At 40.4% G+C, this 27,490-nt stretch overlaps 1 protein-coding gene across 1 annotated transcript; it reads right to left on the reverse strand.

Annotated features, from left to right (window-relative positions):
• Positions 1–203: 203 nt before the first annotated feature.
• Positions 204–8,531, reverse strand: LOC141401890 (uncharacterized). The gene is made up of 4 exons (XM_073982442.1): positions 8,317–8,531; positions 890–1,692; positions 791–820; positions 204–339 (listed from the first exon to the last, which is right to left on the reverse strand). Exons 1-4 carry the CDS (start codon positions 8,335–8,337, stop codon positions 204–206), a joined length of 990 nt encoding a protein of 329 aa, XP_073838543.1. The 5' UTR covers positions 8,338–8,531.
• Between the last annotated feature and the right edge of the window lie 18,959 nt (positions 8,532–27,490).

The following is a 27,490-nucleotide window of genomic DNA, read 5'->3' on the forward strand; positions in this document are numbered from 1 at the left end:
TATGACTTTGAATTTATTTAATATAATATTGCACATAATGAATGAAAATTAGTATTAAAATTAAATAGAAAATTAATAACAATTATTCTATTAGACTAAACAACAAAACGGTGTTATGTTGTAGTTGTTATGGCAACAACAAATAAACACTAGAAAAAGTCTTCAAATAAAAAATTGTTTAATCAGTTCGATTCAGATTCAACTCAATTCCAATTGCTTAGCAATTGATTGGAAGGCACCAACTTCAAGGGGGCTGGGGGACGGGCCAAAAATGGTGGTGGAGGTAGAGCTGTAAAGCTTTGTGAAGATCCGGCATATCTCAATTTGGATTTTAGGAATCTATAAGGACACACAATTATATTAAACTAAATTATAGCTCTCTTCCAGACCCGCACGAATCTATTAATTTTACTATTTATTCGATATCAAAAAAATTATGGACTGTTTCACTAAGACTGTTCGAATTCATTCGAACTACTACCACACACCTGTTTTTTGAAAACATATTTCATTCATTATTGTTTTCAATCAACAGATATTTGCTCTGTTCCAGAACCTGCTAGAAGCTACTATTTTTTAGCATTTTTTCCTTTATGTTATCGGAAAAAATAGTAAAAATTAGTAGATTCTTGCAGTTCTGAAACAGACCAATTTATTACAATAATAAGAGTTTAGTCATAATTCGAACGAATTTGAATTCGAATCGTCTCAGAGAAACTGTGTATATTAGATTCTTGCAGGTTCTGGAACAGATCATATATTACATATAAATTATTTAATATACAATTACCTTGGTTTGGCTGCTTTGCGGGATCCCTTACTGTAAAACAAAAATATTTAAATATTGTTTACAAATTTATGCTTGTTTACATTGCATTGTTTGCCTTACCGAGCTTTGGATTTCCTGGACTTGGATCTGGATTTTGATTTCGCTTTCAATTTGCGGGACTTGGTACGTGTACGTGTAATTTTACGTACCTTGCTTAGCGTACGTGGTTTACCAAAACTTCTGAATGGCAATTGTCGTGATCCCGGATAACTGCGATATCCAGGAGCCCAACCGTGATAACTCGGATGAATAGGATGAATGGGTGCTGGTGGTTCAGGTTCTGGTTCTTCTTCGACGACTTCTTCTTCCTCCTCTTCTTCAGCTTCTTCCTCTGGTTCCTCTTCGGCTGCCTCTTCCTCACCGCCGGCATCACCACCCTCAGCTGGTGCTGCAGGTGGTGCCGGTGCTGTGTACATGGCAGATAATTGAATTGGCACAAAGGCGGGTAGGCTGACAGTCAGTGGTACACCGGGTGGTGGTGGCTTGGCACCATCATCTGGTGCAGGTGCTTCTTCTGGCTCTGGTTCTGGTTCGGGCTCAGGTTCTGGTTCAGGCTCTGGTTCGGGTTCCGGTTCTGGGGCGGCAGCCTCTGCTTCTTCTTTGGCAACTTCTTTGGCGGCCTGTAAAAGTGTTACCAAATCATCTTTACTAATGTGTCCCAAACCCAATGGTGGCGGATGTATGGGTGAATGCCAACCACCACCGTACAGTGAACGTTGTTGCCGCTGTAACTGGGGTGGTGAAGATTGCAGGGATCTTAGATTTGGTGGCAGTTGGACATGCATTGGCATTCCAGTTATCGCCGCATATACCATTTCAGCATCCAAACAGCTTATCAACGAACCGAGGACAAGAAAACCAATCTGTGGAGAAAATGGGTTAAGGAATTATTATGAAGAATAACATGGGCGAAATTTCAATCAGTTAAGGCTTTCCAAAAATATCCCAAAAAAAGTGAAGTAAGCGAACTTAAAAATAATAAGTCGTCAGGAGTCCAGGATTACCAGTTATGTTCATGTGGCAAAACAAGAGAGGCATGCAAGAGCGTTCCACTTCCATAGGAAACAAATCCATTTTATGGGATACAAATCATAAGCAGCATACTGCAGGAAAGGAACGTTCTTTGAGGAAACTGGACATGTCGTCAGTCTAAGAATACGGGAATGACTAATAGATATTTTAATGAAATAAAGTGCTTAGTTCCAGAAAGGGTCTGAAGGAGAGTCTCTGAGTACGAGGCGAGCCTTTAGAGTGAATAAAATATGCAATATCACATTCACCCATGAAAACCAAAAAATTGTGGTTGGGGTGTCGAATTTATAAACCAACTTTGATGAAAATGCTGCTATGAAAGATACGAACCACCAAAAGCAAAATTCTTCAACATCAGCTTTATTTGCCCAACTCTTTAGCCCAACAGTCCACAATAGGTCAAACAGCCCATTTTACTGGCCAAAAGTCAGATTTCGCACTTTGTATTTTCACTTATTTTGTGTTACTTTCCTGTAAGAAACACTTCAAATATAATAAAAATAAATTTTGTTTTTGTATGAGAAATTATACCGTTACACGACAGGCTGCCAAATATGTATTATCCAAATATCTTTAAAAACTTTTTAACGAAATATGTTTACTTGTATACGTTCAGGGTGAAACAAAATCACAATATTAACATAAGTAACGATTTGATTAGAAAGTATTCGATATCTATTTATCAAAAATGCACTCCTATCACCATTTATCTGTATAAATAGGTACTAAATGGGTGTTAACTTTGAATTTTCGAAGAAAGTAGAACATTTTGAGGTTATGTACGCTTTTAAAGTCTCGGCAACGTTCGGCAATGAAAGTGAAAACTGAAATTGGTTCATTAACTCGTGCCGAATGCAGAAAATTTTATGTGAGTTTGCGTAAATTTGCTCGACAAGAATTATACAACTTTTTTTAGGTTACCATATTTTCCATAATATTGATTTTTTTGAAGTCAGGGTTAAACCTCTTACCAAATAATGTTAGCCAAATTGGAGTCTAAAGCATTCTGCTGTGTTCTAAAGTCAAATTATTTACAAATCTTTTATAAATATATACAGTTATAGTCAAAATATGTCACATCATATTGTGGGATTTTCAAGGTAATAATTTAAGTCATATTCACATTAAAACTAAAACGAACACAACAAAAAATCTTCTGAACTTATCGGACGTCGATGCCTTCAATTCTGTAGACAAATAACCCAAAGGGTTAAGGTACCAGTTGTGTATTTGGTCCATAAAGGGTTAATTTTTTGGCCAACGTTGTTCCATTTTTCTCCCTGAATCTAAAAACGCTATATTAACATAAACCAAACACTTGTTTTAACTTTAAGACTTTTGGCCAATAAAATGGCCCGTTTGACCTATAGTGCAGTCGGGAAACTCAGTCTCAACAGTGAAACATCTAACAATGGTATGAGGCTGTTAGACTTCGCAGCGGCAAAAACATGGTAGTTAGCAGTACCAGATTTAATCATCTCGATATTCATAAGGGCACCTGGCTGTCTCCAGATGAGAAAACAAGAAACCAAATTGATCATGTTGTGATAGATGGAAGACATTCATCGAGCGTGTTGGATGTACGATCGTTCCGAGGCGCAAACATTGATTCGGATCACTACCTTGTTGCAGCAAAGGTACGCACCCGCTTAAACGTAGCAAACAAAGTACGAACAGACACAACACGAAAGTTAGACATCGGTAAGCTGCAATCACAACAGATAGCCACAGCATATTCCACTCAACTAGCCCAATTGCTTAATCAAATCACTCCTCATCCCGATAACATATCAGCGCAATGGCAAAGCATTGCCCACTCCATGCAAACAGCCGCAAAATCCATACTTGGATACCAGAGACCTCCACCAAGGAATCCATGGTATGATGAGGAGTGTCGTGCTGCCACCGAAGAGAAAAATGCGGCATATAAGGCTACTTTACAATCCGTAGCAACGCGTAGCGCACGAGAGAGATACAGGGAGAAAAGGAGAGAGGAGAAACGTCTTTTCCGCAGGAAAAAGAGAGAGAGGGAAAAGCGGGAGTGTGAAACAATCGAGATGTACAGGAGCCAGAATGAAGTCCGAAAATTCTACCAAAGAGTCAAGCATCAAACTGATGGCTTTGGTACAGGCACATCCTCCTGTAGACACCAGAAAGGTAATTTGGTAACTGATACAGATAGTGTACTCAGGATATGGAAAGAACATTTTTCAAATCTGTTGGTATCCAATAGCAGCGAAGACGACGAAGATACCACAGTCCCAATCCCAGAAGATGGTATTGAATGTATATCACCCGGCCACGATGAGGTAAAGACAGCAATAAACCGGCTGAAAAATAATAAGGCAGCAGGAGCCGATGGCCTACCAGCCGAGCTGTTTAAAACCGGATTCGACACGCTTATAAGGTGTATGCATCAGCTAGTTAGCTCCATCTGGCAGGAAGAACGCGTAACCGACGCGGAACCTTAGCATCCAGTGTCCCGTCCATAAGAAAGGAGATAAGACTTTATGCTCCAACTGTAGGGGCATAAGCCTTCTCCCTATCGCCTACAAGATAGTGTCAGGGATATTGTGAGAACAACTAAAGGTCATGGTCAACGCAATAATTGGACCATACCAATGCGGCTTTAGACCTGACAAGTCCACCATTGACCAGATATTTACCCTGCGGCAAATCCTGGAGAAGACCCAAGAGATGCAGATCGACACCTACCACCTTTTTGTCGATTATAAAGCAGCCTTCTACAGATCGCTACGTTCAAAGGTATTCCAAGCCATATCTGAATTTGGTATCCCCGCAAAGCTCATTCGGCTTTGTAAAATGACTCTAACTGACACAAGATCTTCAGTTAAAATTGGAAAGAACCTCTCCAAAAAAGGTTTCCGGCAAGGATACAGCCTTTCGTGTGATCTTTTCAGTATCCAATCTACACCAAAAGCCAGATGTTACTTGCTTATGCTGATGATATAGACATCATGGGACGATCAGTAAAAGAAGTATCCGATACCTTTATGAAGGTCGAAGGAGAATCTGCTAAAGTGAATCTGGCGGTAAACGGCGAGAAGACCAAGCTGATGGTGTCGACGCGTAATGCGTCAATTGAGATCGGACCAACTGTTGAAGTTGGTTCCTATAATTTTGAGGTAGTAAAATGCTTCATATACCTCGGCACCGCCGTAAACACAACAAACGACATCAGTTGTGAAATAAAAAGAAGAATTGTATTGGCCAATAGATGCTACTTTGGCTTAAGTAAGCACTTCAAAAACAAATCCACAACTCCTCAAACAAAAAACACAAACAACATTGTTCCACAACATCCCATACGGGACAAGGGAGACTTCTCTCATATCAATGAGTGCACCCCGATTCATATTTAGCTCAATGATATGGGACCTACTGTTTATCGCCGAGTCCGAACGGCGTGTCTTAAGACACCACTTGTGGAGAAGTTTTTCAAGGCTGAAATACTCAGGAAATGTCGCCAACATTACTGGGGGGTATTTTGCCACCGTTGAAAAATGTTTGATGTTGCTTGGCCGGGGAATCGAACCCCCGACCTTCTGCGTGCAAGGCGGGCGTGCATACCATTGCACCACCGTGGCACCCAAATAACAAAAATAACGCTTTAAACAAGTGAGCAAGGCTATAGCCGGGATGGGGCCAACCATGTGGTACACTACACCACTACCCGTGTGCATAAGCTTTTCACTGACTAAAATTTCTTTTAGGGAATCCGACTACCACCAAACATAATATGCCTCTTTCTCTCTGGGACCCCCATAAGCAACCAAAATTTCGTGACCATCCGGAAAATCGGAAAATGGGATGCATTACCGACTATTCGGATATCTCTGTTGTTTGACCACCTACGACAACCTACTTTAAATCGTTGTAAAAATGATATTTTTTACTTTCCTTGCCAGGTTTTGCTTTTGATATAACTCTTAAAGAAACAGAGATTGGATTTGAAATAAAACGTTGACTTTTCTCCAAATAAGTTTTTGCCCATTCCGACCCCTGAATATTATCCGACCATCATCAAAATCAATCTTTGGGACCCCCGTTAACCCCCAAAATTTCGTAACGATCCGATCAAAATTGCTACCTGTAGCGCGATTTGGAAAAAAATGAAAATGGGATGTATTACCGACTATTGCTATATCTCTGTTATTTGACCACCTACTCAACCAACTTTGCATCATTTTAAAGGTGGGATATTGTACTTTCATAGTCAGGCTTTGCTTTTGGAAGTTCCCCAACCAAAGCTGTGATATTCGTTACTATAATTAAAATCGCAAAAATGAAAAGTTGGGTTGTATTAGCGACTATTGCGATATCTTCGTTGTTTGACCAACTACGGCAACCTGCTATACATCGTTTTAAAAGTGATATTTTCTTCTTTCATCAGCAGGTTTTGCTTTTGATATACCCCTTATAGATGTGATATTTGCTTTGAAATAAAACGTTGACTTTCCCTACAAATACGTTTTTGGCCCATTCCGACCCCTGAATATTATCCGACGATCACCGAAATCAATAGGCTTCTTCCCCTCCGGGGTCCTCATCAACACCCAAAATTTGGTGACGATCCGATCAAAATTGCGACCTGTAGCGTGATTACAAGGTTTAGATGGACAGACGGACGGACGGACTGAAACACATAGTCAAATCGACTCAGCTCGTCGAAACATTCATTTTGGTATATAAGTATGGGTCTACGACCATTATTTCGATCCCCACATAGTGGTGTAGGGTATAAACACTGATACTACCCGTGCTGATGTATGGTTCCGAAGCCTGGGTACTTGCGCAAGCAGATAAGGCAGGGCTTGGCGTGTTTGAAAGAAAAATTCTTCGAAAGATCTACGGACCAATCTGCGTTGACGGTGAATATCGACGTCGCATGAACCACGAGCTGTATCTGCTATACAACGACATCAATATTGTTAAACGTATCGAGATGCAGCGATTGCGTTGGCGAGGCCATATCATAAGAATGAGCGATGATGAACCCGCTAAAAAGGCGTATAAATACGGACCGCTTGGCGGTGCACGCAGAATTGGCAGGCCAAGGAATAGATGGCGCAAACAAGTGGATGGAGAGATGACAAGGCGCGGTATTCCAGAAAGCGAAGCACTAAACAGAGAGAATTGGAGATCTTTTCTTAGTTCAGTCTATGGAACAAATGTTCTGTAATGGGCCAGATAAGTAAGTAAGTCTTCGTTGTGGGTATAAAACTTCCCCCTAGAAGTTTGTCGGTACAGGTCCACGCCCTAATATAGCCACCATAGAACGGTACCTCTAGATTTTCCGTCTCTTCAAGGCCTTGGCCTTAATATTCCACAGAAATGGCTGAAATTTGGTAGTTAGTTGTCGGTGTGGATATAAAAGTTCCCGCTAAAAGTTTGTCGGTACAGGTATACGCCTAAGTATATCCCCCATATAACGGTACCTCCCTATTTTCGTAATTCTGAAGGTTGTGACATCAATATCTCACTGAAATGGCTGAATTTTTTTATTTAATCTTCCACAAGAGAATTATCAGTATAGGTCCCCGTGTTTCTATATCTCCCATAAAAGCGTACCTCTTGATTTTTGGTATTTTAAAGGTTTTAGGCACATTATCTTACCGAAATATCGGAAATTTGATATTTAGTCTTTTTTCCGCCAGAAATTTGTCGGTGTGGATCGACGTTGTTATATAGCCCCCATAGAACGGTACCTCCCGAATTTCGGTATTTTGAAGATTAGCCAACCAATTTGGTCCAAACTTTGGATCTCCTAATATTTTGTCCAAATTTAGTTTAACTTCTAAAATGGTACATATCGGTCCGCTAATTAGGATACCTCCCCCTTAAAAGTTCAAGATTTTTGTCTAAGTTCAGTTTAGAGTTTGTTCGAAGATCCTTTGGAAATGTATGCCGTGCTGTTCGTTGTGGTCCTGCTTACATAGAAATTATATTTTCCGTGGACAAGGCCATGCTTAATCGCATACTAGTCCAAATGTTATACGATGACCCACTGAATTGACTAGTAGACGCGATATCAGTCGAAAAGGTATGACTCCCAAAATAAGATCCACTTCCTCCGCAAAGCTTTTGAACTTTAATCCTAATCCACATTTTTTGTGGGCAAGTTCAAATGTCCAAAAAGGGCCACAGAATTCTGAAAAGACCCTAAATACATTCGGTCTGTCCATAGATGAAAGTTTCAATTCACATAGGCCGAGGCAAAGCCGACTGATACTTTTTTACTTGTTTTCTTAAAAGTCACTTCAATTTTTGGATATTTCCTTTAAATATCATTTTAAAAATCTTCTTCTAGAAGCTCTTTTTTCATACACATACATGTGTACATATGTATGTATATGTATGTATGTACATAAGTTCATATACATATGTGTATTTATATATATACATTTTAATTTATTTATCTTTTTTTAACTCACAATATATTTTTGTTTTTCCATGATTATTTTTTAATGATGTTATAATATTTTTTTCACCGCACACACACAGACACACAGCACTATCAGGAGAACAGTGCAACAGCAACAACAAAAATCCTTTTATTTCAGCTTGATCCTTTTTACAACAGTCTTTCGTTATTTTCAATTAACTTTGAGTTGTTTACTAGGATTTGTTTTCTTTGCTTTATCCTGGTTTCCTTACACTCTCTCCTTCTATGTGTGGAAGGGGAATATTTGCTAGTTTGTAATGCCAGTGGGCAACTACTGCTGTTGTGTTGAAATGCTTTAGTTTTTATACAACCATCAAAAGCCTGAAATGAAAAACCATAACACCATCACTACGATGTGATCCAATATTCATCCCCTTTTTGGGAGCAAGAAAAAAAGTTACACAAAAACTAAAACGTACAGGGGGAGCCCTGGCTGACACAAGTTACATTACAAGTCAAAACATCATTTCATGTGCAGCAGCAACAAATGCTTGAAATGAAATGCTTCAGGGTTTTCTTTTTCTGGTTGTTGGTGTTGCTTAGGATGTCTTGGTCGATTTGCCTTTAAAAAATCTAAAATTTCCTTGGTGTTTGTTTGTTGTTGGCCTGGATTGCCTACTGGCACTGCAGCTGCAGCAGCTACATTAACGTCATCATCATCATCGGGGATAACAAAGTTGTTTTCTACTCACTGAACACACAAGTCAATCAGATTTGTTCAATCCATCATCATCGTCATTGTCGACAACGTAACTGTCATCATCATCAGCATTGGTATCGTCATAACCATCATCATAAATGCCACCACATTGGACGTAGTATGCATTGCCATGATCAGCAATGAAGAAACCACACACAAAGGGAGCGATTTATATGAATCATTTCAGAAATAATAAGCAACGCCTATTAAATATTTAGCAGGGTATTGTGGCTAAAAATGATTTCTACAAAAAGTTATGATGATCGTTAAACGATAACCCGCAAATCAGTCGACGAGAAGAACGTTGCAATAAGTCCTCCGAAATTTATCAACAAATATGATATATTTAAAAAATTAGGCATGGTGGGTATTTTGGCTCAAATATACAACTAGGGTCGTAGAAATAACCCCATTGTTTCCCACTAATTTTGGTACCGATATGGTTGTTGTTGTAACAGTGTTTTATTATTATGTTTGTATGTTCGTTCTCCTTTTCAATCTGGCTCTGGGTCTATCTACAGATCCATGCCCATGCCGCATACTTGGCAGATGTCTTGCACGGTGCGATCGATTTCCGCCCAATAGGAATTAAGGCGACTGCAATATCCCGATGACTGCATTCACACAATAATTGCTTATGACCTTAGCAACTGTGTTCGTGTGAATGCTGTTCAAACCTGCCTGATATGCCTGTTGATCTAGAGGTTCACTCCTATATTGTTGGACCTCCGTCTCTAGAGCATGAACATCCTTCTTGATATGCCTGGGTGTATCGGTGGCCAGCAGATGGTGATTGGGATGACTCTCACGGTAACACCCAAGCAAGTACTGCAACGATAGCATCTCACTATGTTGTCGTACTGGAAGAATCTTTGCCTCGTCATGTAGATGGTCCAATGTAGATTTGAGGAGGCACCCTGTTGTTGTTCTCAGGTCGGCGTTCTGACAAATTTGAATCTTAAGCCACTGCGTGTCACATAAATTCGGGGACAAAACTGGCCCGGCATAGCTTACCACAGACCGTGGACAACAAGGTTTCTTTATCTGCACCCCAAGTGTTGCCACCTAGGGACTTGAGGACCTTGTTCCTACATTTCAGTTTATCGCAGATAGATGTGGCATGCGCGGACGACGTGAAAGTGGTGTCGAATGTAAAACGTAGAATTTTGGGGCAGTTTGTGGTCGGAATTCTGCTACCATCGATCCTGATATTCAACTCTCTTCTATACTGCACCGTCTATACTGTGATGAACAGAGTGGCCGTCGATTTAGTGGCGGATATCTGCATATTCCTCGCGTGGAAAAAAGGTGGTAAAATCGGTTAAATAGGAGTTCAGTCTCTCACAGATGTCATCAGGGTAGGTACCTGACGCCAGGATCGTACAATCATCCGCATACGTTACGATCTCAATGCCGGCTTGAGGGGGCGGAGGAAAGTTAGAGGTTAAACATTTCCGGAGATATCACACCTCCTTGGGGAACTCCCTGTTTCACTCTACGGGGCTTGGATTTCTTGTTCCTAAATTCCACATACGACTGGCGTCCACACATATAATTGACTTGGCCGGAGGGTTGTCTGCTCAATATCCTCAAACAGCGTGGAGTGCTTGACAGAAGCAAATGCTTTTTATAATTCAAGCGCCACCATCACTGTTCTATCACACGCCCGATCCTGGTTGAGTCCTCGACAAATATATGTGCAGATGGTGTGCAGCGCTGTTGTCGTGCTGTGCTGCTTACGGAATCCATGCTGATGATGGGCAACTTGATAGATATTTCTAATGCTGGGGAGGACCAATGCCTCAAGGGTCTTCGCTACAGGTGACAAAAGAGAAATCGGCCTGTACGATTCACCTTTGCTGGCATCCTTGCCTGGCTTCAGTAGCGGGACCACCCTTCCCATTTTCAGACTTCGGGAACAATAAGGGTGGCTAGCGACAGGTTGAGAACTTTAGTGAGATACTCCACTCCCGGCTCCTCCAGCTGTTTCAACATTACCATGGAAATTCCGCCAGGGCCCAACGCTTTGGATGATTTAGCGTTCCTGACGGCATTCGCAACATCATCCATTGTAAACTGTGGTAGTTCATCCTCGGCAGGAAGAGATCTAATGCGACGTAACACTCTTCTCTTCGCCTTGTCACTCTAGGGGTGCGCGACAAACTGTCGATTGAAGTAACTTGCACACCTCTTCGGGTCAGTCAACGTAACGTCGCCAAACGTGACTGAGGTCCTGTCATCCCTCCTTCCGGGGTTCGAGAGTGACTTAACCGTTGCCCACAATTTACTTATACTGGCTCCAATGTTGCAACTCTTCAGATGGTTTAACCACTTATTCCGATTATGTTCGCCGACCAGCCTGTTAACTTCCAGTGTCAGCTCCCTGACTCTAGGGTCGTCGGGGTTGGATCCACGAAGCTCATCACGCTCATTTGTGTAATCCCGTCGACTCTGCTGAGAAATTTGGTCTTACTTTGGGTATTCGATCAGCAGGTATATGGCGAGCGGGTGCAGCATTGATGGTGTCTCGGAACGTCCTTACCGCTACCCGAACATCAGAAGGATTGGGCAATTCTCAGAAGCGGAGATTCGTGAACTCTCTGAAACTCGGCCAATCAGCTTTCCCATGATTGACAAATGTGCGGCGTTCAGAGGTGATGAAATCGGGTGGTCTGCTGATGGAGACAATTATGGGGAGATGGTCTGATACAAGGGAAATGACGGGTTGCTAGGTAACGCCTTTTGCCAGGCCACGGTGGCCAGGTGACACGATGATTATGTCTGGCGAACTGTGACACGCTCCTCTAATTCTTGTAGGGGCGTCCTAATTGACCGAGCAAAACGTAGAGCTATCAATCTGCTCAGCCAGCGCTATACCCCTCTGGTCCTTTCCGATGGCCGAATGCCACATCTCATGATGCGCATTAAAGTCCCCCAGGACCAGAAGATTATGACCTTCCAAAAGCAGGTTAATTTCAGGCTTATAATTTGAGATACAGCAATTTCCCGGCGGGATGTATACGTTCAGCAACTGTATCTCGGCAGTTGCACACCTGACTGAAATTCCATGTACGGGTCGTTAGAGGCAGGCTCAAGCGAGATAGGTCAGACTGGTGCAAAAGGAAAGCTAATCCCCCACCTCCACATCTGGTGCGATCTTTCCTTATTACGTTGTAACCATCGCAACGTGCTGAGCTGTACCGATATGGTCATAAGTTTTGCCTTTGTCGATTTATAACAAGTAAGAAAGTATCATTCAGCTGTTCCGACAGAAATATACCCTCAGCATCGGATGTAAAGAAAAGAAGCCAACACAATACTTCTGACGTCTATAGGCCAATTTTACAGGTAGTATGGATTTGCCACCGAAAAAAGTGAGCCGTTTTAGTTGCCAAAAAACTTAAAAACGATCCCAGACGATTCCTTAAGCTAAACTCTTTGAAATTTTGTGTGGGAGGTACCGGAAAGAGAAGTCCTATGTAGTTAATATTCGGACATTATTCGAGGCTGTTAGAATTCACATTTTCCGAATATTGTGTGGGAGGTACCCGAAGCAGTGAATCTATATAGTCTATATTCGAACCCGATCTATGCCTGGAAGTAATATTACCATATGCAAAGTTATGACCAATTCAGTTACTCCCTTCGAGATATATGGTTAGCACAATTTTAGCGAACAATTTTGAACTTTTGTGGGAGATGTACCCTTAGGAGTGGACCGACATGGCCCATCTTGGACAAGATATTACGAAGGCCAAATTTTGGACCGAATCGGTAGACCCGTTTGATAGTTATCTTGCACTATAACAACTATACACGGTGTCATAAGTGTTTTTATACCCTAGCACTTATGCTAACGAGGGTATATATACACTTTCATACGGGCAAAATGTGCCTCATCGAAATAATAGTTTTAGACCCCAAGTATGTTTGGACGAAATGTGTTTCAGACAATTTGGAGTCGATTAAGCAATGTCCGCCCGTCTGTCTGTCTGGATGACTGGTGCGCACGATAACTCTCGAACGGATGAACCGATTTGGTCCAAAATTTGGCTTTCGCAATATTTTGTTCAAACTTAGTTTAAGTTCGAAGATGGGTTATATCGGCCCGCTCCTTCCGGTACCTTCCCCACAAAAGTTCGGAAATGTTCGGAAAATTTCTGCGCATGATAACTCTTGAAGGAAATAACCGATTTGGTCCATACTTGGCACATCGTGAAATTCCTACCAGACTTAGATGAGGTCCCACACAAAATTTCGGAAAAGTTCAGTTTAGGACCTGTTCACGAATCGCTTTGATTTTTGTTGTAGAGACTTACATTCACTGTCCGCCATATAACGGTATAAGCTTCATCAGTGGCAAGTCCATACTTCCTGGGGAAATAGCCTGAAAGGTACAAAAAAGCCCTATGACACCGTGTGTTGTGGTTGGAGAGCAAGATAACTCTCGAACGGATCTGCCGATTCGGTCCACAAGTTGGTCTTTGTAATATTTTGTGCAAACTAAGTTTAAGTTCGAAGATAAGCCATATCGGTCCACTTCTTCAGGTACCTCCCCCACAAAGGTTAAAAAATTTTCGGAAAAATTGTGCACACGATAACTCTTGATGGGAGTGACCGATTTGGTCCATACTTACTAATCCTAAAATATCTACCAGATATAGTTCAGGATCGAATATGGATTATATTTGTGCACTCCTTCGAGTTCCTCCCACACAAAATTGTGGATAAATTCACCTTACGACCTGCTCTCGAAACACTTTGATTTTTGTTAAAGCAATTTGCATTCGCTGACTCAATTACGGCATTAAAAGTTTTTTCAGGGGCAAGTCCATACTTCTTGAGAAAACAGCCCGAATGTTGTAAAAAACCCCTATGGCACAATATGTAGTGGCTGGAGGACTCGAACCGAATGTATTACCGAATATAGCTATATTATGATTTCACAGGCTAGTGTGATAAAAAAGCCCTATCTATCGACATCCCCCCAAATTTTTGAGCTTTAATCCTATCCATACTTTCGTCGGTGCATACGGCCATTTTTTTTTTTTTTTTTGGGAAAAAAGTGTTTCTATCCACACAGACTGAGGGTATATCTCTGTCGGCAAAGCCGACTGATACTTTTTTACTTGTTTTTTTTTCATATATCAGGCTATTTTCTCAAGAAGTATGGACTTGCCGCTGATGGAGAATTTTGGACAGAATCGGCAGACCCGTTTGATAGTTATCTTGCGCTCCAACCACTACATACGGTGTCATAGGTGTTTTTTTTTTCACCTTTCAGGCTATTTTCTCAGGAAGTATGGACTTGCCCCTGATGGTCAAATTTTGGACCGAATCAGCAGACCCTTTCAATGGTTATCTTGCGCTCCAACCACTACACACGGTGTCATAGGTACATATTTTTTTGCATCTTTAAGGCTACTTTCTCAGGAAGTATGGACTTGCCCCTGATGAAAATTGCACTGTCGTATAGCGGGCAGTGAATAAAAGATGTTACAACAAGAATCAAAGCGATTCCAGAGCAGGTCCTAAACTGAACTTTTCCAAAATTTTGTGTGGGAGGTACCTGAAGGAGTGGACCGATTAAGTCTATATTGGAAATTCGTATATGTCTGGGAGAAATTTTACGATGTGCAATGTATGGAGCAAATCGGTTACTCCCTTAAAGAGTTCGAATATTTTCGAACTTTAGTGGGGGAGGTACCGGAAGTAGTGGACCGATATAACCCATCTTCGAATTGAAGCTAAGTTTGGACAAAATATTACGAATGCCAAATTTTGGACCCAATCGGTTGCTTTGTTCGAGAGTTATCGTGCGCACCAGCCAGCCAGACAGACAGACGGGCATGACTAAATCGACTGAAAATTGCCTGAAACACATTTCGTCCCCACATAATTGGGGTGTAAAACCATTATTTAGATGACGCACATTTTTGGTCTTATCAAAGTAGCCTAAAAGTTGATAATATAAATATTACTATGTGCAAAATTTGGACCAAATTGATTAATTAAATGAAAATTTCATCGTCAACTAAACTATTCCGCATCTACCAAAGGTGCACAGGGATATACATTTGCACAGTTTCTTTGATAATTTTCCTGACATCATTACCGTTTGTTACAAATTTCTTCTGTCCAATTAAGCTGATCTTCCAATTTTCAGTTCAATTTTAAAATGCACCTAATACCTTTCTATTAGGGATATCAATAAATAAAATTTATAAACTCTCTCTCTCTCTGATAAACTATCTTTCTGAAATATCTCATACTATTTGAATTGTTGACTTCAACTTCCCTATACCATGAATAGATATGTATGGAACAATTTGTAAGGCAGCAGTAACAAAACAACATTAACCGAATGTTGATTTAACTCTGTTTTCATTTGACTTAACTTGGTTATCCTTTTGGGTAACAACATGGGTGAGATTTTTTTCCGCTTCAGTTACAGCGGTTTTCTTTTTGTTTTTTTCATTTGCTCAATCGTTGAACTATTGTCGGGACTAAGAAATCGTTTTAATATTTGTTTCTTTAAAATCCAATAAACGTTTTTGGTTTCTAAAACAAAACACTGATAGAAAAAAAACTGGTATCGAACGACATTACTAAATTGGTACTCTAAATGGTCATTAACAATTTGACAAACACCAGCATCAAACATGTACGCGCATGTATTTCATTTGTATTATTTTTGTATCAATTTATTTTTTTATTGTTCGACATGCCGCTACATTCCTCATTGTGGGTGATGAAATGGTTTATCATCGCCTTTGTCGTCGTCATTGATTGTTGAATTCGATTTATCTGTGCATAGATAGACAAATCATTATTATTTTATGAGAGCACCTCTAACTCGGACTTCCAAATATGCAAGAGTAACACCCATTTTATTTATAACCATTTTGGGAGTTTATGCGGAAAAAAATTAAAAATTGAAAAAATAATGCAAATGTCTGTTGCGTAATTTGCCATGAAATCTTAATTGATGATTGATATGATGACTGATATGTAGCTAGTGGCCCGCCACTATTCCTATACTACCAAACTTGGTTTAGGTTTAAATTGTTATGGCTATAATGCAGTTCCAGGAAATTAAATGTATTATGAATTGTTTGCAAAAGCTGATATTTCACTGGTATGTATATTGTGAAAAATGTGGTTATAAATTTACATATTATTCACTCGTATGTGTGTAGATTTGATTACATTTGTATACCCTCAGCCTTTAGGCTAACGAGGGTATGTAGTAAATTTCAAATTTCCTTTACAATTCCATTGAAAAAAAAAAATAAAAAATAATTTTGCGAGTACATCCGCGATTTTTGGTGGTCGTTTACAAAATTTGATGCTGCGCCAAAAAGTTATGGGGGTTTTATTCTCTTATAAAGAAAAAATAATTAAAAATTCCCTTTGTGTTGTAATAAGAAAATGTATATATAAATCAATAACAGCATTTAATATATATCCGTAGATGCGTATCTCCGCGGAAAATTAAAAATAACAAGTAAAAAAGTATCAGTATCTGATACTGTATACCCTCAGCCTGTGTGAATTGAAACACCTTTTTACGAAAAAACGTATGTATTTAGGGGGTCTTCAGAATTGTGTGCGTATGAACTTGCCGACAATGATTTGGATAAAATCTCAAAAGTTTTGCGGGTGAGGCACCTAAAACAAATGGACATTAATAGTCCATTTTGAAAGTGTGTCTTAGTTTGGGAGTCATTCCTCTCGATAGGTCCATTATATCAGGAAACATGGATTTGACCACGAAGAACATCATATCGCTGTAAACAAGGTAATAATAAAAAAAGGAATCTCGCACAGACCATTAACCGCACTTAAACAAAAATGTTGAACATTTTTGTGGGTGGTACCCTAAGGAATGAACCTATAGGACCCAATTTTGTACAAAAACTAAGGTTGGACAAAATATTTCGAGATGCAAAGTTTGGTCCAAATCGGTTGCTCCGTTTATCAGATATTGTACTTACCATTTTAGCGAATTCTTTCGAACTGTTGTTGGGTACCGAAAAGAGTGGACCTATAAACAACATCTTCGAATCTCATCTAATATTCGAAGAAATATTACGATATGCAAAAGTGTGGACCAACGCAGTATTCGGTTCGGGAGTTGTCGTGCGCACCATTATATCGAAGTTGATTTAAATTTGGGCAAAATATTACGATTGCCAAATTTTGGATCCAATCGGTTTATTCGTTCGAGAGTTACCGCGCAATCCCTCCACAACACATGGTGCCATAGCGTATAGCAGGAAGTATGGACTTGCCCTGAAAATGGGGGCAGCGAATACAAGTTGCTACAACAAAAATCAAAAAGATTCGAGAATTGGTTTAAACTGCACTTTTCCGAAATTTTGTGTGGGGGGTACCGGAAGGAGTGGACTGATTTCGTCCATACTCGAACTTTAACTATGTGTGGTAAAGATATTACGATGTGCAAAGTATGGACCAAATTGGTTAGTCCCTTCGAGAATTATCGTGCGCATAAATTTTGCGAAAAAGATTGAACTTTTGTGGGAAAGGTACCCGAGGGAGTGGGCCGATATGGCCCGACTTCGAACTTAAACAAAGTTTGGACAAAGTATTGCGAAAGCCAAATTTTATACCAAATTGGTAAATCCGTTCGAGAGTTATCGCGCGCTCCATCCAGCCATACAGATGGACATGGCTAAATCAACTCCAAATTGTCTGAAACGGACTTTGTCCAAACAAAACTGTTTATTCGATGAGGCACATTTTGCCCGTATGAAAGTTTATATATCCTCGTTAGCATATATAAAGTGGAAGAAGTATGTATATTACAGACCTATCACACTTGGGCTTAGCTCCAGTGACATGGAATGTATGGGGGTATTCGTAAGGTATGAAGTTGTTTGCTTAATATCCATATACCGCCGCTGAATAGTTGTTCTCTGCTTTAATTCATTTTTGGAAGGCAATAACAGTCTTGTGCTAGGGGACTTCAACGGTCAACATGAGCTTTTGCATTCAGTCCTTGGTATTGGTCAGATGGGTACAGAGATGCCCGAGCAAATTAATAGTTCCACATTTTGCACGGTGAACGAAGACACTCCTACGAGGATAAGTGGAGATTGCCACAGCTCGCTAGACATTAACATTGTGTCAACCATTCTGATAAATGACATGCCCTGGCTACCCTTGGATCAGACCACTTTCCTATGATCGTCTCTTTCAATAGACCACCCAACTTCTTATCCTCTAACCACCGTACTTTTTCGACCATAGAAAAACCAATTGGTAAAGGGTAAACATAATTTATCCAGCAGAAGTGACGGTACTAACAATTTAGCGGGATGTTGTTACAGGATTAAGTAAATTGAAGGCAACGGTTAAATCACTTTCGAATCAGGGTGTGAAGGATGATCGAAAGGCTGTTATTTTCAACGGCGTCACAGATCCGAAGAGTTGCGTGTGTTATTTTAAACGGCAATTTAAAGAGCACCTCTAAAGTGATGAAGCAAAGAGGAGTAGTGTGTTGCTCCGTATAAGAGCCATCTCAGCCTAGGAAGTAAAACTATAATTTACCATGAATATCTGCATCTGCAACATGATGTCATTCGAAACGCGAAATTATCCAAAGCATTGGGCCCACATGGAATTTCAGTCGTAATGCTTAAGCAACTAGATGAACCCGGAGTTGAGTATATGGCAGGTGTCCTCAATCCATCGTTAACCACCCATATCGTACCAAAAGCTTGGAATGTTGGTGGAGTAGACCCGGCACTGAAGCCACCGCTCACCGTCGGCACGCGAGTGTTTTTTAATTAAAAAATTACAGTTCGTGGTGCACATGTACACTGCACATTTAAGTTCTTAAGCAACTCTTAATATACGTGTGCGTGGCACAGTGTGTAGTTTCTTCGGCCAGAAATCAGAGGGTTCATGGGTTCAGTTCGGGCAGACAGCGAAATAAAATAAAGTAAAATAAAAGTAAGAAGTGCTATGAAATTAAAAACAAATTCTCTACATAAACTGTTCTAAAAGTAGAATTTTTTCACCTTACTTTTCAACTTCTAGTGGCCAAAGAATAACTAGTTATTCTAGTGGTCATAAAATAACTGTAAACTGAGTACGACATGTCCTTGTAAAAATAATGGGGAATAAAGGGGGTTTGTGAGTAGTTACGGCTGCTAAAAATCCCTTACAAAACCCATGGATTTGGGATGACTTTTTTGCTGGGAAGACTTCACACCGACCGTGTTTGAAAGGTTGAATAATTAACTATATGTGTGGACGCCAGTCATTTGTGGAATTCAGAAATAAGAAGTCGAAGTCCAGTAGAGTGAAAGAGAGAGTAAACTGTTTAACCTCTACCTCTATGGAATTCCACATCCTCCAGATGGCATAGAGAACGTAAAGTGTGCGAATGATTGTACAATCTTGGCGTTGGGTCCTATTGTTGGGGTCCCTATGTTTGGAGTCATATGTGATAATTTTAATGTTTACATAGCTGAATTAGTGTTCTTCTTCTATCTGAAGAATATGAAAATATCCACCACTGAATCCACTGTCACATTTCCCCTTGAACATTTCCCCGATAGTGTCCTGATTCCGACCACAAACTACTCCAAAAAGTGTATGTAACGTTCCACGTTTAAGTCATCTTGGCAAGCCACAGCTCTTTGTGACCAGATCAAAAGTGAAAAAGTGGCCTTCTTGTCGCTGGCAGGCATCACTTTGGGTACAGAAAAAGAAATTTCGTTGATCTCTTACAATGTATAAAATAGAGCGGTCTGTGGCAAGCTATGGTATGCAAATGTCAGCACAACTCAGTGGCAGAATAATGTCTTGCCAATAGGAGTACCTTCGGTAAACATTTCAAAACTATCCACAAACAGCCTTTAAGCGAAAATGTTGAATATTTATGCTAGAGGTACCTAAAGGTGTTGTCCGATATGGGTCTTGATATACATAAGTCCTTGGATCTTGATATACGTTTGGAAGGAATTTTAGGATGATTTTTTGATTATTCTCATCTATGGACATTGTAGTTTCAGAATCCGCAAAAACCTCCCAGGTGTAATCTCCTTTCATTTAAAGTTAGTTCAGGCGCACCGTTGGTTGGAGTTGGATTTGTACCCGCAAAAAATTTTACATTTTAAAAGGGACCGCGAAAACTACCTTATACAATAAAAAACGATACAAAGCTGATTTAAAGTGCACTTGTGCGAAAGTTTGTGAAATTTTGGGTAGAAGATAACCGAAAGAATGGACTGATACGGTCTATATCCGAACTTGCTCTCTTGGCCATTATTATCCTTTTCTTTTCATCTTTTTTTTTTCTTAATAACTGTTCGTATGTAGACAACATCGGCTACTATCTTAGTTGTTTTTTTTTCCAACTTCCAATCTTTGCTCTGGTGTATGATAACATGAGGCGGGTTCGCCAGCGCTGATTTTCTCAAAAACTACAACTGCTAGAAAAAATCCGTTAAAGGCAAAATTGTGAGTTTAACAAAGACCTATCATCTCTCAAAAGTTGGCAGTTGTGTCATAAGCATGATAGCGGACGCGTGTGTTTTTGTGTTTTCAGAAAAGTACAGTTTATGACCTCCTTTCTAATGGTTTTGATTTTTCTTGCAACAGGTTGCACTACAGGCTCCTATTACGATGGTACAAGTTTTTGTGTGGCACTTCCTTGTGTACCACCCACACAAATGTTCAGCATTTTTGTTTAAGTGCGGTTAAAGTTCTGTTTGAGAAGCCTTTGGAAATTTTTACCGTAGTTACTCTTAGTGGCCCTGTTTACAGCTATAATATGTTTTTCGTTGGCAAGACCATGCTCGCTGACATAATGGTCCTGGTGGGCGCGATATCTATCGAGAGGAATGACTCCCAAATGGGCTATGTCCTACCTCTTTAGGTACCTCCCCAAAAATTTTTTGAGCTTAAATCCAATTCCAAATTGAAATGCTCAAGTTGTCGGCAAGTTGATACGCCCAAAATTCTGAAAACCTCCTAAATACATGCGTTTTTTTTGGGAAAAAGGGTTTCAATTCACACAGTCTGAGGGTATATCTCTGTGGGCAAAGACACCTGATACTTTTTTACCTGTTTTTTTTAGGGTGATTTTTAAAAAAGTAGTGAACAGTCAAAATCAAAATTTCAAATGTAACACAAAACAAGTAAGAAGGCGTTAAGTTCAGCCGGGCCGAACTTGTTATACCCTCCACCACGAGTTGTATTGAAGTAAAATGGAACAACTAGTTTCCTTTCTTTTATGAAGACGACTGAATACAAAATTTCAGCAATTTCGGTAAAATAATATGGCTAACCTTCAAAATACCAAAATTCGGGAGGTACCTTTTGCTATATCGAAATGTCGAGCTACACTGACAAATTTCTGGCGGAAAATTTTTAGGCACAAACAAGACAAAATACCAGACTTCGGATATTTCGGTAAGATAATGTGGCTAAAAAAATCTAGAGGTGCGCTTCTATGGGCGATATAGCCACGCCTTCCTATATCCCCCATAGAAGCGTACCTCTTAACCCCATGAAAGACTAAATAACGAATTTCAGTCATTTCAGTGGGATATAAGTACCAAATTTCAGCTATTTCTGTGTGATAATGAAGCTAAAACCTTTAATATACAGAAAATCGGGTGGTACCGTTCTATGGGGGCTATACCAAAACGTGGACCGATATAGCCCATTTGCAATACCAAACATCCCAGGAGTAATAGAAAAATTGCTAACTGTATCTTGATTTCAACAGACGGACGGACATGGTTATATCGACTTAGAGTTTTACCCTGATCAAGAATCCGCAGAAAATATTTCGATGTACGAGTATTACAAACAGAGTGACAAATTTGATTATACCCTCCACATAACGGTGGAGGGTATAAAAATTATAATTTTCGCCAAAAAACCGTCAAATTTTTTAAAGTCTCTCGCATAAGGACATGATTTTTATATGTATAAATAATTCCACGAAAACATATGAAGATCCGCTTCGAGCTACAGTGGACACCGCTTTCAGAAATGCCATTTAGAGAAAATCGCGTTTAAAACTTCAGATTATCATCATTATTATCATATGTCAATTTTTGCCCGATCGACTCGAAATTTTTTGGAACATATACTATTCTACAATCAGCCAATTTCGATTTTGTAAAATTTGAAAGCGGTCATAACCCCTTAATTCCCAGGCTCCAACACAATGTTAAATTAAATTAACAAATCAATATTGTTATTTAAAACACTAGAAAACGTTTATAAGTTGCTTGCAAATACCGCTAAAAATGCTGTTTGTGGAAATTGTTATACAAACACCATTAAACGATTTTCCGCAACATTGTTATTAAGGCACTACCTGCGTTGTCTAGTTTCCCTAACAATATCAAATATTTAACAAGTTTGTTTGTTTTCTCAGGACAGAAAGAAAACCAAACAAAACCAAGAAAAGCAGATTAGCGGAATTCACACAAATCGACTAATTTCAGCTAAAAGATATTTCTACAACTAATGTAGAGCTGGATGCATTGGTCTCCATTAGTGTACTTGACCATTTTTTTTTTTTTTGAAATACATTGTTTTCATTTGTCACAAATTCAAACTATGCCAGGAACTTTTAACATCAAAAATAATGATGTGACATTACTAAGACAATGAGCCATGTTGATGCTGTTGCGGATGGCAATGTGTGAACAAAAGTCATTGTGTGTATGTACGCACATATCATGGATTACATCAGGTTGACAAGGCTCAAAAGCAAGTGAATTAACAATGAAACTACAAAACACAGAAACAAGTTGCAAGTTGTAAAAACATTACATCGAGCCAATGCAGTCGGTTTCCACTTGTGTTGACTGACAAGCAGTTCATTGCATTTTCCCTTATTTGACAAAGTAGCCCAATATCGAGTAGGTAAAATGCTATAGTTTCTCTTTGCGAAAAGAAATGTGGCACAGTGGAAGATATATAGAATTAAAATGTGTTAATATCCGGAGGATTTTGAGAAAATATTAATTACTATTTATTATGGGTTTTTGGTAGACAAAACGATTGGGTCACTTATTGTCGCATCCACGTACACAACAAGAACCATGCAATGACATCCAGAGAGGTGACTTTGTTTTTAAATATGCGTACTGAAACCAATGTAACAATGTGCGACCCCCGCAAACGTTTAATGGCCAAATCTACACCTGTGGATTTGGTTTGCGCACTGGTGGTTGTACTGTATAAGAACGCAGCTGATATTATCGCCGTACAGGAAGAGCGAAACGAAACATTAGTAGGTCTTCGATTTATGGTAAATCGGAGGCCTAAAAATCACGCATCCATATTCACTCCGGTCGATAAGAGAATTGACACAATCCATATAAAAGCTAACATCAGTATTATCTGCGCCCATGCCCCGTCCGAAGAGAAGAGGAACAAAACAAGGATATGTTGTACGAGCGCCTGGAGCGTGCATATGACGGCTGACCTGGTCATGATATTAAGATCGTCCTGAAAGATCTTAATGCTAAAATTGGGAGAGAAAATATCATTGGCCCACGGTCGGCAAGTTTAGCATTCATGAGGTAATATCCGACAACGGAATGAGGCTGATCGATTTTGCAGGGGTTCCAAATTCCAACACATTGGCATACACAACGCCATGTGGTTATCCCTATATGGAAAAACATTAAACCAGATTGATCATGTTGTGATGTCCTATAGAATCGAGGTGCGAACATCGTCTTTATGTTGCGACAAATGTACGATTTAACTCAGAACGGATGCTGGATGTCGAGAAGCTGCATATACAACAGATAGCACAAGCCTACTCAGCTCAACTTAACCACATGCTGGAAAGCATTCAAAATACCGAAAATTGGGAGGTATCGCTCTGTGTGGGCTAAATGCAGGCGTGGAACTATACCGTCAAATTTAATGTGGACAGTTTTATACCCCAAATGAAGACTAAATACAAATATTTAGCCATTTCCTAGGATTATTGTCGCCGAAACCTCCAAAATACCGAAAATCGGAAGGTACCGTTCTATGGGGCCTATATAAAGGCGTGGACCTATACCGACAAATTTCATATGGAATGTTTTATACCCCAAACGAAAACTAAATACCAGATTTCAGAAATTTCGGTGGATTATTGCGGACACAACCTTCAAAAAACCCAAAAAACAGGAGGTACCGTTCTACGGGGGCTACATGAAGGCATGAACCTATACCGATAATCTATATATGGAAAGCTTTATACCCAAAATGAAAACTGAATACCAAATTTCAGTAATTTCGGTGGATTATTGTGGTCACAACCTTCAAAAAACCCAATAAACCGGAGTTTCCGTTCTACAGAGGACTATATGAAGGCATGGACCTATACCGACAAATTATATGTAAAGTTTTATACCCCAAATGAAGACTAAATACCAAATTTCCGTAACTTCGGTGGATTATTGTGGCCACAAGCTTCAAAATACCGAACATCGGGAGGTACCGTCCTATAGGGGCTACATGAAGGCGTGGATCTATAGCGACAAACTTCAGGGGGAAAATTGTATGCTCCAAACGAAGACTAAGTACCAAATTCCAGCCATTTCGGTGTGATAATGAGGCTAAAACCTTCAAAATACCAAAAATCGGGTGGTACCGTTCTATAGGGGCTATATCAAAACGTGGACCGATATAGCCCTTGTGCAATATCAAACATTCTAGGAGTAATAGAAACTTCTATGCTAAATTACAAAGCTCTATCTTAAAAATTCCTAGCTGTATCTTGATTTCAACAGACGGACGGACAGACGGACATGGTTAGATCAACTTAGAATTTTACCCTCATCAAGAATATATATACTTTATAGGGTCTCCGATGAATATTTCGATGTGTTACAAACGGAATGACAAATTTAATAATACCCTCCATATTATGGTGGAGGGTATAAAAAGGGTTGTGAAGCAGTTAGAATCCACCGGAAAATCATGGAGCGAAATATATTCAATAGCAAATGACAGATCATCAGAGAATGGTGCAGGCACATTCTACTACAGAGATGATGAAAGACATCTGGTAACTGATACTAGGCGTGTTCTGACAGTGGTTACATTTGCTCGGATGGCTCGTCGTAATCAGTGGTTGTTGAAGGGTTTGCTAGATATCGGGAACCGGGCGGTTTCGCTTGTGGTTTGAAGACGGTTCGCAGATAATCAGGAACTAGGTGGATTCGGCTTCCGGGTGATAAGGTTCGGGAACATGATGGATTCGGCGATATATCCGATAGATCCGGTATTTGGCTTTTGATGTTCGGGAACACTATGAATTCGGCGTTTGACTTTTGATGTTCGGGAACACTATGAATTCGGTGTCCGGGTGTTGATGTTCGGGGATGCAATGGATACGGCATTCGGATGTGGACACGATGGGTTCGTCACTCGGTTGTTAGTCTAAGGCTACGGTCTAGTTTCTACCATGTACTACTAAACAACTGACACGAGGTCCTGTAGAACTACAAACCCTAAGGTCCAATGCCGAGTTCAACAACTGACACGAAGGCCCCGTAGAACTGTTAACCCGAAGGTCCAGTGCCGAATTGAACAGCTGAACCGAAGATCCTGTATAACTGTATACCGAAAGGTCCAATGCGGAGATGAACAGCTGACACAAATGCCCCCTAGAACTATAAACCCGAAGGTCCAGTGCCGAATGTATTAGCCACCACAACTTATTGTGGTGGCCGAGGTGTACGTTGGCGGATTTAGAACAGCCTTTAGTCCCAAACACGTGTAGCTAACTCCCTGCAGTAGCCAACTCCCCCTCAGCATATATTTCTGTAATACTTGAGGGATCTGAAGAATGGGGCGAATGTGATGCACTGACGACGATGGTTGCTAAAATACACTGGAGTGAAGTACACCATTATGTGGCCTGTTATATCACTACTGTCAGGTAATATGTTCTCGTATGACTGTAAGGAGTTTCTTGGTTGTTGTTATAACAGTGTTATGTTTGTATGTTCGTTCTTCCGTTCAATTTGGCTCTGGGTCTATCTCCAGTTCCAGGAAAATGGCTGCTTCGATGGGATGTAGCCGCAGATCCACTGGAGTTAGAGTAGGTTTGGCGGGGCAGTTGAAAAGGTGTTTTGTGTCGTGCGGGCCGCATAATGGGCAGATGTCTTGAACAGCGCGATCGATTTCCGCCCAATAAGAATTTAGGTGACTGCAGCCAAAACTACTCTGGTTTGTCGTGGCAGCTGTCGGTACTCAGCTGCGATCGATGGGAGTGTACTCCGAGGACTTTATTCACGCTATATTTGCTTATGACCTTAGCAACTGCATCCGCTTGAATGCTATTTAAACCTGCTTGATATGCTTTTTGATCTAGGGGTTCTCTTCTGTATCGTTGGACATCTCCCTCCAGAGCGAGGACATCCTTCCTGATGTGCCTGAATGTGTCGGGCCTACCCACCAGATGGTGATTGGGATGGCTTACACGGTTTTTGTACTGGAAGAATCTTTGCCTCCTTATGTAGATGGTCCACTGAAAACTTGAGGAGGCACCCTGTTGTTGTTCTCAGGGCGGCATTCTGAGAGGTTTGAATATTTTTGCAATTCGTATCACATAATCTCGGGGACCAAACTGGAGCCACATAGCTTGCCACAGAGCGACCTATCGCGTTATATGTGGTTAACAAGGTTTCTTGATCTGCACCCCAAGTGCTGCGTTCCTTCCACAATTCACATATACCGGCTCCAATGTTGCAACTCTTCAAATGATTTAACCACTTGTTCCGCTTATGCTCGCCGATCAGCCTGTTAACTTTTAGTGTCAGCTCCCTGACTCCTGTCATTGGGGTTGGCTCGACGAAGCTCATCACGCTCATTTGCTAATCCCGTCGCCTTGGCTGGAATGTTTTGTCTTACTTCCAGTATTCGACCAGCAATGATATGACGAGCGGTTGCGGCTGGAGACAATTATTTGGAGATGTATGATCTAAGGGAAATGACGGGTTGCCAGGTAACGTCATTTGTCAGACCAGGTGACACGAAGGTTATGTCTGGGGAACTGTGACACTTCCCTCTAATTCTGGTAGGGCCGTCCTCATTGACCGTACATAACGTAGAGCTTTCAATCTGAGGGCCGAATGCCGCATCTCATGATGCACATTAAAGTCCTCCAGGACCAGACGATTATGACCTTCCAAAAGCGGGCTAATGTCAGCATCGTAATCTGAGATACAGCTATTTCTCGGCGGGATGTATACGTTCAGTAACTCTATCTCGGCAGGTCCACACTTGACTGTTACCCCCATACATTCCATGTACGGGTCGTTAGAGTCAGGTTCCAGCGAGATAGGTCTGTATTGAACAGACTGGTGCAAAAGGAAAGCCAATTCCCCACCTCCACTTTTGGTGCGATCCTTCCTTATTACGTTGTAGTCATCACAACGATCTAAGCTGTGGTTGT

The sequence above is a fragment of the Musca autumnalis genome, unplaced genomic scaffold (genome assembly GCF_047663935.1).
Source record: "Musca autumnalis isolate F117 unplaced genomic scaffold, ASM4766393v1 scaffold_4, whole genome shotgun sequence".
Classification (NCBI taxonomy): domain Eukaryota; kingdom Metazoa; phylum Arthropoda; class Insecta; order Diptera; family Muscidae; genus Musca; species Musca autumnalis.